The 14948-nt window shown below is 41.4% G+C and overlaps 1 protein-coding gene across 5 annotated transcripts in view; it reads right to left on the bottom strand.

Moving 5' to 3' along the window:
* Positions 1-14948, bottom strand: part of ARHGAP23 (Rho GTPase activating protein 23) — a 201909-nt gene that overhangs the window by 8515 nt on the left and 178446 nt on the right. For all 5 annotated transcript variants that reach the window (XR_014173530.1, XM_081932088.1, XM_081932090.1 and 2 more), the window contains 3 exons: positions 12140-12265; positions 9124-9165; positions 4327-4420 (listed from right to left, as the gene is read on the bottom strand). Coding sequence is in view for 4 of the 5 variants with exons in the window: in XM_081932088.1 (XP_081788214.1) it covers positions 4327-4420; positions 9124-9165; positions 12140-12265 (262 nt within the window). In the remaining variant the exon portion in view is untranslated. The remainder of the gene's footprint in view (positions 1-4326; positions 4421-9123; positions 9166-12139; positions 12266-14948) is intronic.

The raw sequence follows: 14948 nt of genomic DNA, 5'->3' as shown, positions 1-14948 counted from the left end.
TTTATTAAATAGTTATATGAAAGGAAGATCTCAAAAATGACCAGAAATATACCAGAGAGTATTTGGAAATTAATCAAGAAATGCATTTCATTTTATTTCATTTTTGAAATGCTCAACAAAATGATGCAGTTGTGGATGACTAAATGAAAGAGAAGCAGCCCAGGATAACAGTTTCTGCAATGGAAATAACCAATACATTTGCGAACAGTGACAATGAAATTTAGTATAGAAAGCACAAAAAATTAGTATCAGTGGGAGACCTATTACCAGTCATTATTACCAATCTCCTGCAGGGACTTAAACAATAGAAGCCCCAAATTAGCTATAAAGGAATAAGAAATATATACATATTATACATGCACACATTTGCATACCCACATGCATTCATACAGGCATAGGCACATAACAAATTCTATTAAAAGTGTCAACATTTCATCTCAAAAAGCAACACTCATGCTGGAGATGCGTAATTCCAGACTCAGTTTGTCTGGATGAACTATGAATATAGCCTGAAACATTTAGAGAGACTGTAACACATTTTCCATGGAGGTATGGAGAAGAACTGAATTATTTCAAGTTTTAATCTCTCATCTCTACCACTTTTCCCAAAGAGGAGGAGGAAGAGGAGAAAGAGGAACTGATATGAATTCCAAAGGAAATTATGTGATCAGTTCTAAAGAAAGTTATTAATTACTTAGCACAATTGAAGCAAAACTTTATGGGGGCTAGGTTATAACTCAAAAACTGTTCCAAGGAATAATGCTTGAACTGTTAAAAATACTTCAATTGACACCCTTTATTTTTGGATTATTGCAATATGTTGTATATGAGGTGATGTTTGCGAAGGGTCCAGAAATTTCAATTATTTACAATGACATTACTGGGCTGTTAACTGAAAGTAGAAGTTCTTTATTTCATCACAGCAATACTTTGCTGTCTTTTTAGACAACAGCCAGGGCTCAGTAGAGAATCTGCCCTAACTCCCACAAAACTGAAATATCATGAGATTTTGGTAATGTGATGTAAGATACTAATGTGACATTTTGAATGGTTTCAGAGTTCCCGAGGATATACAAGGAACGTCTTTCAAGATATACTGTTTCAGAGTTACCAATGCTCAATTCCAGGACTTTTATCTGTACTTTCCGATCAGCCTCGAAGGCTCCTGTTTAAATGCCATGCCAAGAAAAATGTATTAGGAAGCAAATAAGTAGAGAATCCTTTTCAATCATCATCTCCTCCTCCTCCTTCTCCACCACCACCTCTTCCTCCTCCTCTTTCTTCCTCCCCTCCTTCTCCTCCTCCTCATTTTAGAGTGTGCAGGTTTCATTCATTTATCTATCTATCTATTAAACTTATTAACTCCCCATCTCCCTCACAGAGGGGCACAGAGGGATTGGGTGAATGAGTTTACATACACAATTTTAATATTGCCTTAAATTATTTCAGAGCATTAATACATATGTGAATATATTTAGTAAACAATAACCCACAAAGATCAGTCAAATCAAAAGAATAGCAAGCATTATAATAGCCCTTTATGAATTATCAGATTATTTTTTATGTATTCATATCTTGGGAGGCTCTCATAAGTCTTTGGGGATAGCTGTCATTGTCCAAATTCTATACCTTGCATTTCAAACAATTATATGCAGATAGGAGAGAGGATCTGAAGAAATTGCTTCCTCTGCCAAATTAAGTTGCAACAGGGAGCTCCCCTAAAGCTAACTACTAATAGACAGTGTGAACTAGGAAAAGAGTAGCAACTGCCCAATGCCAATGTAATCATACCAGGTAGTCTCCTCCTATGCTCTTCATTTTAAGCACTGTCAACAGCCAAGCCAGACAACCAAAGAAAGCAACCAAGGGACAATTGCAAGGTGTGGGGAGAATGGGGAGAAAAAGCTGTCAAACTAAAGTCAGAAGTAAACAGCTTTGCAATCAAATAGGCTGTAAACAGCCATCACCCTATTCTCTGCAGCCTTCAAACCACCACATCATGACAGTGAGCTGCTGAGTATCAACTGCACAATTTCTCATGGTTTTCATCAATCAAGAACTAAGACAGGTATGTTAAGCACCAATGAGCTTTTTTTAAAAAAAATCACACCACCCTCCCTATAAATGGAAAACGAATTTTAAAATTCTGTTCCGACTCTTACAGTGACATTAGTCACTAAATCAGCTTTTCCTTATGCTTCTCTCAAAAATCAATTTGAAAAGGGGCTTTTAAGCCAACAAAAATGGTTCCTGCCCAGCTGAAGGAACCACAAGAAATCTGTCAGAATTAACAGTGGTCTCATAAAATGAGCACATCATCAAGCAGGTGGTTTGAATAAACTTTTCTGAACAAACCTCCCCACACAAGTACACACATATATTTGCCACAGCAATGTCAGCAACAATGAAACCAATGGACAAATTAATGGATGTCCCCACGAGGTTACTCCATTGCAGGTTTGACCACAACATTCATGTGGAATTTAGTGGCTGGCAATCACAAGAGAGAGAAAAGGCAAAACAATCACACTTACTCAACACCCACCTTAAAGAAGTACTGTCTCTGAAGGAAATGGCATCACACTTTGAGATAAAAGCTTTATTGAATTTTGATATTTGTGGGTGGGAAAATATACTACAGGCTCTCAAGCCACATGGGATACTTCATCAAATTATACGTCAAACTCATATCTCAGTTTAAAATTAGAGTAGTCAGGCAAAAAAGGCTGGGTGAAGAATGTCCTTCAGCACATTTTTCTGGACATCCGATAATAAGAATTTATCCAAACAACTTTACTGAAAACTTTTAACATTTATGATTGTGATTATTTTACTTTACAATGCTCAGGTTTTTTTTTAAATAATTTAATATCTACTCATTAAATAATAAACCTCAGTGACAGCTTATCCCTAGTGAGTATTATACTGAAGCCTTAAAGTGTGACTGCAAATATACTTAATATAATCACATTTAGTTATTGTTTTTTAAAAATGTTATGTTTTAATGCTTTACTACTCAAGTTATTTATACTGTAATAAAAGGAAAAAAGAGAAAATGAAAATAGAAATTAGAATATTAGAAATTATCTAATAAAAATGTAAGAGTACTCTGTGACACAATAATAGTCATATTAAGGCACTGAACATATGATTTATATGTTACTAATGCTGCCAAAGATAAGAATTAACCTTTTTATGCTTCCCAAACCTATATATGGTGATTTTAAAAAAAGATTTTAAAAATAGTGAGAAAATAAAGAAGGGTTCACAATCTATATAGTGGGAAAATTCAATAGATCAAGCGGTTGCTTCCCCATCAAAAAATTACTTAGAAATGCCCATAAGCATTTGTTTTAGATTGATTGATATTTCATTTATCACCCTTTCATATACAGCTGCTCGAAATGGGAATTTCTACTGGTTGACTTTAAGAAGCTCCCTGATTTTAAACAGGAAGGCAAATAATTGGAAGGCAAAACCACACCCTAATCTTTACATTATGGCAAATGCCTTTAGCATTTTTTTCAAATCAACATGAAAAATCCAATAAGGAGCCAAAATCTAAAGTTCTGCCTTTCCCCATCTCTCATAATCAGCCAATGGAATTAGTGCATGAACATCAGAGCACAACCACACTGTACCAGCTCTAGAGCTCCGGCAGATCCGCTGGAGTTGGAAGGAGGAGGAGACACAAGATAAAGAGAGAAAAGAGAAGAAAGACAGCAGAAAAGTTAAAGGCAGCTATAACTAGTAGAGGACAAAAACATCACTATTAATCAGAAATATGCTCATCAGCATTAGCAACCATAGATGGAACATAAAGAGATCTAACTCTAAATGTTGGTTTCTTTTCTAGCAAAGCAAATGTTACTTCACCACTAGCACAGATGTAAACTAGAATGAAATAGCCACATATGCCTAAATTCTAAGGATCACAACATTACTTTTGCTGTTATCAATGCAACTGGCAAAGCACCAGAGAAAGCATGGAGGGGAGGCATTCCTAGTTGTTGCCTCCATGAAACTCCCTAGAGTCCAATGTTTCAGAAGCTGTCAGAGTATCCCCTTTTTTTTACATATTTGTCTCAGATTAATCCATAACTGGCTGGGAAATTCTGAGAATTGCAATCCATACATCTTAAAGTGTTGCCAAGCTTAAGAAACACTGGATTAATAGAACCTCTATGCATATATCCATGGGGAATTATTGGACTTGGATGCTTGATTCAAAAGTAGACAAAGATTGGAACAACTATGGGAAATCTTGTTCTGGGGGATTTTCATGTCCAGGAGATCTCATTCAGTCAAAACTTTCAGTTTGCTTACCTGAAGCATCTCCTGATGCTGCTGTTCTTCCAATGTTGGGTAGAAGGTACTCAATATTTGGCATTGACTGGGCCTCTTGTTCATCTATAGGGGTCTGTGAAATGGATACATATGTACTTAGAAGAAAAAAAGGTTTAAACTATATGTTGATTTAAAATGGAAAAGAGGGTCAAATTCTGTATTCTTCATCCTGTGACTATTGAGTGAATTATAGGTTTAAACTCAGTGGTGGGATTCAAATAATTTAACAACTGGTTCTATGCCCTAATGACCAGCTGGGTAGGCGTGGCTCGGTGGTCATGTGACTGTGTGGGCATGGCCAGCTCAACATCACTCAGGTCGATGGGCGCTTCACCTTAGCTGTTACAATGTAATAAGAGAGGCAGTTTCTGTAAGCAGGGCAATGAAGATTAGGCTAAAAATAACACCAGAATGTTTCCTTCCTGCCTTCCTTACAGGATTAACCCTGTAAAGTGGGGAAAAAAACAAAATAAGATTTCTTCCAACAATCGGTTCTCCGAAAGTTAGCAACCGGTTGTCCCAAATAGGTGTGAACTGGCTGAATCCTACCACTGTTTAAACTACTTCCACTACGAAGGGGGTTTATTTAGACAATTTCTTTATTGTTTTGCTTAGTTTGGCATGAGGGCCATGATAGCACTTACAAGCCCTTTTGTACTCTGTAAACCATTTATTTTGTCCATAAACTTTTTTTTTTTTTTTTGCATCCTGTCAGTTATGGCCACTTGCTGCCAGCATTAACGTGAACAAATATCTATACATGGAAGCTGCAGTAAAATTGACCAGTGAGACACCATAGGCATGATAGAGGACCATAAGGGGCAACTGAAATAATATCACCTAACACTCTTGAAACATTTCTAGCATGCTGGTGATCAATTTTGTTATGTATTATAGTTTTCCCTCTGGTCCGTTCCACCAGAGGGCGCTGTGCTCGATGCTGATTGGTTCCCGGTTTGACAGCCGGCATATATAAAGGCTGTCAAAGCAGGGCACAGCTGTTGCCTGTTAGCTACGCACGCGAAATGCGAATGCCGCGCTGGCAACCTGTTATGAATAAAAGCTGTTAGCTGCTTGAAGTCCTGGCTCGCCTCTCTCTGTCCACCCGAGTTCTCCCTAGCTAGAACAAATTTCTCAAGACTTTTCTGAAGCAAATTAACAATTTTCCAGAGAAGGGCTGAACTGAGAGGCAATTCATTGGTGAAAGTGCTGACCTATAAATCAGGAGATGTACGCAGGAGGCCTCTCTTAGGCATTAAAAAATGGGGTGGTTGGGTTACTTTGGGTCAGTTGCTCTCTCTCAGCACCTCCCTGGGCTGTTATTGTGGGGCAAATAGGAGACAGGAGGTATATTAGTTGTCTTGAGCTGACCACTGATTTTTTTTTAAGGGATGAGATAAAGCTCTAATATTATAAACTCATAAATCAAAACAGCCCAATTGATAGGTTGATGGCGCAAAGAAAGGCTATGACCAACACTCTATTACTGTATTTTTCGGAGTATAAGATGCACTTTTTTCCCTCCTAGAGAGGCTGAAAATTTGGATGTGTCTTATACTTGCACTCTTATGCTTATACATGAATGTAGCCCCGCCAGCCCTCCAGCCCCTATCCTACCCTCCGCACATCCTCTTCCTGGCTGCAGAGATTGCCATCGACAATGGCTTGTGTCTTTGAGCTCTGCGCGTTGCGTTTTTGGCCTCCAAATGCTGATGTGCAGTGCCCAAAATGGCTACCCGGAACAGCTGCTGCCTTCTCTTAACCCTTCCCCGCTTTGCCTGCTTTAGTCACTGGAACTCCCTCTGAGGATCAACTGTGCTTTTGAAGCTGTTTTTCAGCCAAAACATGAGCTAAGCGATCTTCCAGGCTTTGCCTGCTTTTCTAACTGCTGCTCCCTCCAACAATCAGCTGTGCTTTAGAAGCACAGGCCCCACCATCCCCAACCTCAAAACCTGCAAGAGAACTAATGTGCTGAAGCTAACCAGGCTAAGGACTAGCCAAATGAATACTTACAATAATACAATACAACAGTAGAGTTGGAAGGGACCTTGGAGGTCTTCTAGTCCAACCCCCTGCCTAGGCAGGAAACCCTATACCGTTCCAGACAAATGGCTGGAACATCTTCTTAAAGACTTCCAGTGTTGGGGCATTCACAACTTCTGGAGGCAAGCTGTTCCAATGATTAATTGTTCTAACTGTCAGGAAATTTCTCCTCAGTTCTGTTGCTTCTCTCTTTGATTAGTTTCCACCCATTGCTTCTTGTTCTACCCTCAGGTGCCTACCCTCATTCTGCCTACTTGGTAGGCAGAATCCCCCCCCCCCATTTTCCTCCCCCAAAACTAAGGTGTGTCTTATACTGCTGTGTGTCTTATACGCCAAAACATATAGTAGTATGTAAATCAGGTATTGTTTTTTTGGACCTAAAGGTAAAGGTTCCCCTCGCACATATATGCTAGTCATTCCCAACTCTTTTGGAAATAGGTTTAGCTTATCATTGTGTTTCACACTTTTCATACTATGTTTCCCTGAAAATACAACATGTCCTGAAACTAATCTGGCCATGCCAGATTTTCGCAGTGGGCAAAAATATAAACCCTCTCCCGAAAATAAGCCCTAGTAAAGGGGTGGGTTTAGCCAGAACTGGGGGCAGCCCTTCCCTTCCCCGGTCACCTCAGGGCTTCTTGGCCCCCTAATTGGATCAGCTGGGCCGCTCCATTCACAAAACAGCTGATTCACGGGTGCCACTCAGGCCTCTGTCTCCGGCAAATGCCGGTTGCTTTTGCAGCCAATTGCAGCTGCAAAAGAAGCCGGAGGCCAAGCAACACAACCCAAATGCCTCATGCCCTCCTTACATAACGGTGACAGTCACAGCTCGCAATTCCATCCACGGAACAGGAAAGGAAGACATGGAAATCAATGCACCTGGGACATCGGAAGAAGCCCTGCAAGGAGATGTGCAGGAAATCCCTCCCCCCTGCAGATCGTCCATTTAAATAGGAGTTTCACCAGGATGTAGGCGACACAAACGCTGCCTTCAGCAATTTCTTCGTCCTGGTGAAATTCCTCTTTGAAAGGACGATCTGCAAGTTGGGGCGGGGGGGGGGAGATTTCCTGCACTTCGGCAGCAGCGTCTCCTCGCAGGGCTTCTTCCAATGTCCCAAGTGTATGGATTTTCATGCCTATAGGAGTTCGCTTCTCACCTGCATATTCACATTGAAGGCTCAAAATGGGGCGTTTTTGCAAACAGCTTGAAAATGTGAAGGGGGATATTCCCGCCTCTCCCCCTGTTCTGAAGATCAGCGCAGACTGAAAACAGGATAAGAGACAAAATCCCCCCCTCCCCATTTTCAAGTGGTTTGCAAAAACGCTCCATTCTGATCCTTCACATTATCCAGGATTGCAGGATTGAAGGCATGGGATGGGGCGTTTTTGCAAACCGCTTGAAAATGTGGAGGCGGGATTTGTCTCTTATCCTGTTTTCAGTCTGTGCTGACCTTCAGAACAGGGGGAGAGGCGGGAATATCCCCCTTCACATTTTCAAACTGTTTGAAAAAATGCCCCATTTCGAGCCTTCAGCATATTCCAGGATTGCAGCATTTAAGGTTCGGAATGGGGCATTTTTGCGAACAACTTGAAAACGTGGAGGGGAGATTTTACTTTCTCTTACCCTGTTCTGAGGCTCAGCACAGACTCAGAACAGGATAAGAGGCAAATCCCCCCCCCCCACTTTTCCTGGCAATCGTTCTTTCCTTGGGATCTCAGCGTAGACGCACATCCCCCAAATACTCTATGCAGAGCTCCCAAGGAAAGGATGGTGTGTATGTGTGTGTGTGAGAGAGATTCCTAACCCCACCCCTCCCAGAGCAGCCACATCCCTCCACTAAACTGCTTTCCTGCTCCATTCTCCACTGCCACGTGCAGGGCAAGAAAAGTATTTTGTGGGACTACCTCCAACTTCGCGAGATCTTTTTTTTTTCTTTTCAAGAACTTGGAAGGTATTTTCTGGTATTTTTTTACCATAGGCACAGTCTACTTTTCTTGTCTTGCACGTGGAACTGGAAAGCAAGTTAGTGAAGGGATGTGGCTGTCTTGGAGAGAGTGTGTGTGTGTGTGTGTGTGTGTGTGTGTGTGTGTGTTCATTCGTTCTGCCAGGAAGAGCCCCTCCCCCCCGCGAGGCCAGAGCAGCACAGTCAGCTGTTTCACAGCCAGCAAGCAGGGCAGGGAAAGGCCAGGATGCAAGGAGAACTTGGGTCATTGTGGCCGCAGGCAAGCAGGTGGTGGGACTGAGGGGGTGGGGCTGGTGGGCTTGCTGCCTCCTGCACCTGAAAAATAATAAGCCCTCCCCGAAATAAGGCCAACCCCTTATTTGGAGGGTCAAAAGAAAATAAGACCCTGTCTTATTTTTGGGGAAACATGGTAGTATTTTGATTAAAAAATACAGATTTGGCTCCTTTACAGGTGTACACAGCAAACTCCAAAGACAGTTTGACTTGAAGACATAATAGACAGATACATATACGTGTCTATGTCAATGCAGGTATTTGAAAACAAGAGTTGGAAAGAAAAGAAAAGAAAATTTGAGAGACAAAACTATCCTTAAGGATGCTGCCTCTGTAAAAGTAGTTACAGTCCTTGTCTTCCTTTATTAATGGATTCTCAACAACGCACAGAGTTCAGAAGAAAGCACCTCCATGTCATGAATTAGAGACATTTCTCTTCTGGCATTTCTCAGCAGTCAGCCTTAAAGTGAGTATTGCCTCCTTCTTAATCACTTACCTTTTCACCTTTTTCTTCCTTGTCACTGAAAAACCAGTCTGACTGTGGGGAAAAAAACAAAGGAGAAATCAGAGAATCAAATAAAATCAAGAGTATACTTTATATATAAAACGCAATGTTAAATGAAATCACAGCAGGGTGATTACAAATATTGGGTTGTGAACCAGATTTTATTTCTAGCATTTAATTTTTCATGAGAGACATATAGCTTATTAATTGAACCCAAAATTACCTATCAAAATGCTATCTCTCTGGGAGGGCTGCCTGTCTACTATAATATTTTTAAGATAAAATTCTCAGAAGCTAGAAATGTTTTCTCTGCAAAATGGCTTTCAGGTTTGGGGTGAATATATTTGTGATTCCACAAACATTTGCCAGTAGGTACTCTCTCTTCCTCTCTTATGCTCAACACTGATGCTTATTTCCCCGCAGAAAAAGGAAGTTAGCTTTTTGTTTCAGATTCAAATAAATTTTACAGTCTGTTGCAAGATTTGTGCAGTGCTTCATTCCACCATTGACTTAATATTCAAGAGCTAATTCAATATAATTTACATGCTCTGAATCATTGCGTGAAGTCATACATGATTACTGCCCTAAATTAGAAATATGAGTCTTACAGTCAACTGACACATCTTATAAATACCCCAATGTTTTTGAGGTAAGCACTTGACACTTTCTCTGGCCTTCTGCTTGTATTCATTTAGAGTTGATCATATTTTACATGCTAATGTGGCACACTAAACAATCCAAAAAGTACTTGCCATGTTGGGGCACCCCTTCACTGCTTACTGAAACTAAGTGTAACATTTTAAAACAGATAAGCCATATACAGAACCATTCTTTGAACTTCTGAATGAGAAGTTACCAACTCTTTGGAAAGAATTTGGGCATGCATAAAGAATGAGGAGATACAAAACTAGAGCATGATTAGCTCTTTCCAGCTATAATGAAAGCTGGGCCAGGACCAAGAAGATCCAGGTTGAAATCTCTATTTAGCCATGACAATGATTGAGTGATTTGGAACCAAACATTTTTTTCTCAGTCTACTATATTAAACAGGATTGGTGTAAGGATAAAAAGAGGAAGTGAGAGAAAAGAATGGTGTACACCAACATAACCTTCTGAAGAAACAGGCTGCATATAAATACCATACACTATTTATGAGGAGTATGATCATATAGGCATAATAAATAAATTCTCCTCTTCTGCCCTAATGATTACTGGGGATTACCGAAGTATATCTTTACAACTCTAATAAAACAATTGAAAGGGTTTTTTAAAAATTATTATCTAAAAATAGAAATCCTTTGAATTATTTGCAATCAATCCGGAAACTGAACACTACAATTCAATGTAAAGGATTTGCACACTATAAAATAAAGAACTGGGTGCTACTAATTAGCAGAATTAATATTCTAATAAAGGGTCTTATTATTTTGTTTACCTTTGATGCTTTAGTACTATTACTGCCCTTAATTTATTTAAAAGAGCAATGGGGAAAGTAGGACTCCCCATATGCTCCTGAATTAGAAATACTGCTGCTAGTATGTGTCATTCAATAATATCTAGCAGATCACACATTCCTTTTATAAAGCAATCTTCCCCAAATAGAGAATCTTCCCAACAAATACTTGTGATTCATGTGATGATACATTTAATGACAACACCAAGCAAGGACTTCTGAAGACAATTTTAAAATCAACTCATATGCATAATTATTGATATACACTATATTGCCAAAAGTATTCGCTCACCCATCCAAATAATCAGAATCAGGTGTTCCAATCACTCCCCTGGCCGCAGGTGTATAAAACCAAGTACCTAGGCATGCAGACTGTTTTTACAAACATTTGTGAAAGAATGGGTCGCTCTCAGGAGCTCAGTGAATTACAGCGTGGAACTGTGATAGGATGCCACCTGTGCAACAAATCCAGTCGTGAAATTTCCTTGCTCCTATTCCATGGTCAACTGTCAGCTGTATTATAAGAACGTGGAAGTGTTTGGGAACGACAGCAACTCAGCCACGAAGTGGTAGCCCACGTAAACTGACGGAGCAGGGTCAGCAGATGCTGAGGCGCATAGTGCGAAGAGGTCACCAACTTTCTGCAGTCAATCGCTACAGACCTCCAAACATCATGTGGCCTTCAGATTAGCTCACGAACTGTAAGCAGAGAGCTTCATGGAATGGGTTTCCATGGCCGAGCAGCTGCATCCAAGCCATACAACACCAATGCAAAACATCGGATGCAGTGGTATAAAGCACACTGCCACTGGACTCTAGAGCAGTGGAGACGCGTTCTCTGGAGTGGCGAATTGCGCTTCTCCATCTGGCAATCTGATGAACGAGCCTGGGTTTGGCGAGTGCCAGGAAAACAGTACTTGTCTGACTGCATTGTGCCAAGTGTAAAGTTTGGTGGAAGGGGAATTATGATGTGGGGTTGTTTTTCAGGAGCTGGGCTTGGCCCCTTAGTTCCAGTGAAAGGAACTCTGAATGCTTCAGCATACCAAGACATTTTGGACAATTCCATGTTCCCAACTTTGTGGGAACAGTTTGGAGCTGGCCCCTTCCTCTTCCAACATGACTGTGCACCAGGGCACAAAGCAAGGTCCATAAAAACATGGATGACAGAGTCTGGTGTGGATGAATTTGACTGGCCTGCACAGAGTCCTGACACCTTTGGGATGAATTAGAGCGGAGACTGAGAGCCAAGCTTTCTCGTCCAACATCAGTGTGTGACCTCACAAATGCGCTTCTGGAAGAATGGTCAAAAATTCCCATAAACACACTGCTAAACCTTGTGGACAGCCTTCCCAGAAGAATTGAAGCTGTTATAGCTGCAAAGAGTGGACCGACGTCATATTGAATCCTATGAATTAGGAATGGGATGTCACTTACAGTAAGTTCATATGCAAGTAAAGGCAGGTGAGCGAATACTTTTGGCAATGTATATAGAATCAGGCCACTCTAAATTGTCCACTACTTAGATCCTAGATCCAATCCCCCCTTGCTACTTACATGTTGTATGAGGGTCTCCACAATTTTATACCGATCAGGCATATGTGTCACCATGTCAGTCATGTTATCCTCCGACGTTCGAACTAGCGTGGGGCCAAATACCAAGGCAAGATTCCGCGGCTCCATCTGCAATACAATCCATTCCATTTTTGTTTCTATAAGATGGAACAGTTGTCAACAAGGCTGGAGTGAAGTTATACATCTTATCTCTGAATTCATGTCACATTAGCCTCTCTGTTTTGAGTTCTAAGAAAGCCCTATGATATTTTTTTTCATGCATCTCATCCACAAAGAACCGTTTTAAATATGGCAAAGAGCCAAATTCAAGGCAATTTAAACTCAGGGAAGTCAGATTTCTAAATTCTGCAGGACACAAACAAGCATAGCAGAGTTCATGTAGCAGGAAGGGGTGTTGCAACTAGCAAACTCATTTCACATTCTCCTAACACAGGGGTGGCGAACACGCGGCTCTCGAGCCGCATGCGGCTCCCGGCCAAAATGAATGCGGCTCTTTGCTCTTTGCTCTTATCATTATTTTGTATACTGTGGCTCTTTGCCAAGTTTGGATTTTGTCCCTTTCGGCGCTAAACCCGGATCGCGCGCTCCCTTTCGGTGCTAAACCCGGAAGTACGGTCTTGCCCCGCCCCTGGCGACGTGACGACGCTTGCCTGCGCTCCACCAGCTCGGCTGGGAACGGAGACGTTTCTCTGCTCAGCAATGTCTTCAGTGGAGTGGTGGCAGCCTGGCAGGCTGAGCCTGCGTCCGTTTCAGGCGCTCCGCTCCGCTGAGGAAACGTCTCCGTTCCCAGCCGAGCTGGTGGAGCGCAGGCAAGCATCGTCGCGTCGCCAGGGGCGGGGCAAGACCGTACTTCCGGGTTTAGCGCCGAAAGGGAGCGCGTGGTGTGGCTCTCTGACTCTCACAGTTTAAAATTTTGGCTCTTTTTGTCGAACTTGTTCGCCACCCCTGTCCTAACACAAGGGGGAAATTAGAAAGTCTGTTATTTATACAGCCCTTTCACTACAGATATCTCTTTGTGGAATTTGGTAAGGAAGGGAGCAAATTGGGAGTTTAGAAATTTACTTTTATATAAGGACTACAAATAGAATAATTCAGGAAAACAGGCCTGAAACACCACATGGGAGTTCATCAAAGTACAATAGAGGGAAATTTTGTTTAAACCCATCAAGGTTCAGACTCTGCTTAGGCCAGTGATGGCGAACCTATGGCACACGTGCCACAGGTGGCACGCGGAGCCATTTGTCAGGGCACGCGAGGCGCTGCCCTGTCAGTTGGCCAGTGCGCATGCGTGCGCTGGCCAGCTGAGTTCATCCTTTTTAAAAGCCATTTTTCGCCCTCCCCAGGCTCCAGAGGCTTTATAGGAGCCTGGGGAGGGCGAAAAGAGCCCCCCCGCCCCCCCGGAGGCCCTCCGGAGGCTTCAGGGACCGTCCGGAGGCTTCCCTGAAGCCTTTGGAATGCTTAAAATGACCCTCCGAGCAAACCGGAAGTCACTGGGGTCACGCATTGCATTATGGGTGCGGCACGCCTGCACACGGCTCCCTGCGCTCCCCCCACTTGTGGCACACGAGCCAAAAAAGGTTCGCCATCGCTGGCTTAGGCCATTCCTAAAATATGTTGCTGGGTAAGAAAAAAGGTGAATTATGGGGACTTCCAAGGGAGATTTGAAAAACTGAAAATAGCTTTTGCAGAGCTGATAACCATGACAATGGCCAAAGAAGCAGTTGGATAGATTGCTTCCATGGAACCTCTCCAGACAAGGAAAGGATGGGCAATTGTTCATGTATGCTCCTGATGGCTGCTCCATGCGAACATACCAAAGGACAATGGTTCTCCATGAATTTGAATGACAGGAGACCAAGGGATTAGCAATCCTACTTGCAATGGCAGCTGTCCCTTTTAAAGGACAATAAATTTGCAAATCTCACTTTCTAATCGCTTTCAGAAATTGCCTATTAGCCATTTATAGCTATTAGAGACCTTCCAAATGACAAGGTTGAAAAGTCTTCATTGGATGAGTTTATCTTCAACTTTGAACAAAACAAAATTAACTATTAAGTTTAAGAACTTAAAGAATCGGAAATAAACAGCAAAACTATTACATAATGTGAATTCTGGTTCATCTACAGGTTATTATAAAATTAGTTGGCAATCCATTCACAAAAATAATAAGTGAGTAAAAGATTCTTGTGCTTCTTAGCTAAAAGTACATATTACAACGAAATACAAAAAGTAAGAATTGTTTTAAGAAACAAGTGAAATTCATTCATTGATCATTGTTTCATATGCTAAGGTATTGATGTTAAATCCCTTTTTTTTAAAAGTGTCTGGAATTATATTATTCTGAAGGTTAATTGAATTAAAATGGATGGATAGGGGAAGGAAGGAAAGGAGGGAGGGAGAGAATTTCTTCTTGGGCCACAACTTTCCATCTATGCTACAGGTTAACTAAATTAGGAAGAGATGGACGGACATTTCCTTTTGAGGCAGAATTGTTCATTCTTGCAACTAAAGCAAAAAGCTTTCAGTGTTAAATTCTTAGGAAAAGATTCTCTCTAATGAATATTCAAGAGGTGATCTCTGATATTCCATTATGGAAAGTGTTTCCTAACCATAACCCACAAACCCTACATCCTTTCTTTCGCTTGAGAATATGTTGCAGGAATACAGGATACAGAACTATCACAGGTTTCTTCATTGGTGAAGTCCAGGCATATTGGGCTGTTATGTCTGTCATTCCAAGTGTTTATTCCAATAATTAGAAATCATAAGAGCACATTGGAAGAGAATCAGA

The sequence above is a fragment of the Natrix helvetica genome (genome assembly GCF_964273705.1).
Source record: "Natrix helvetica genome assembly, chromosome: Z".
Classification (NCBI taxonomy): Eukaryota; Metazoa; Chordata; class Lepidosauria; order Squamata; family Natricidae; genus Natrix; species Natrix helvetica.
This window is presented reverse-complemented; position numbering and strand designations above follow the sequence as displayed.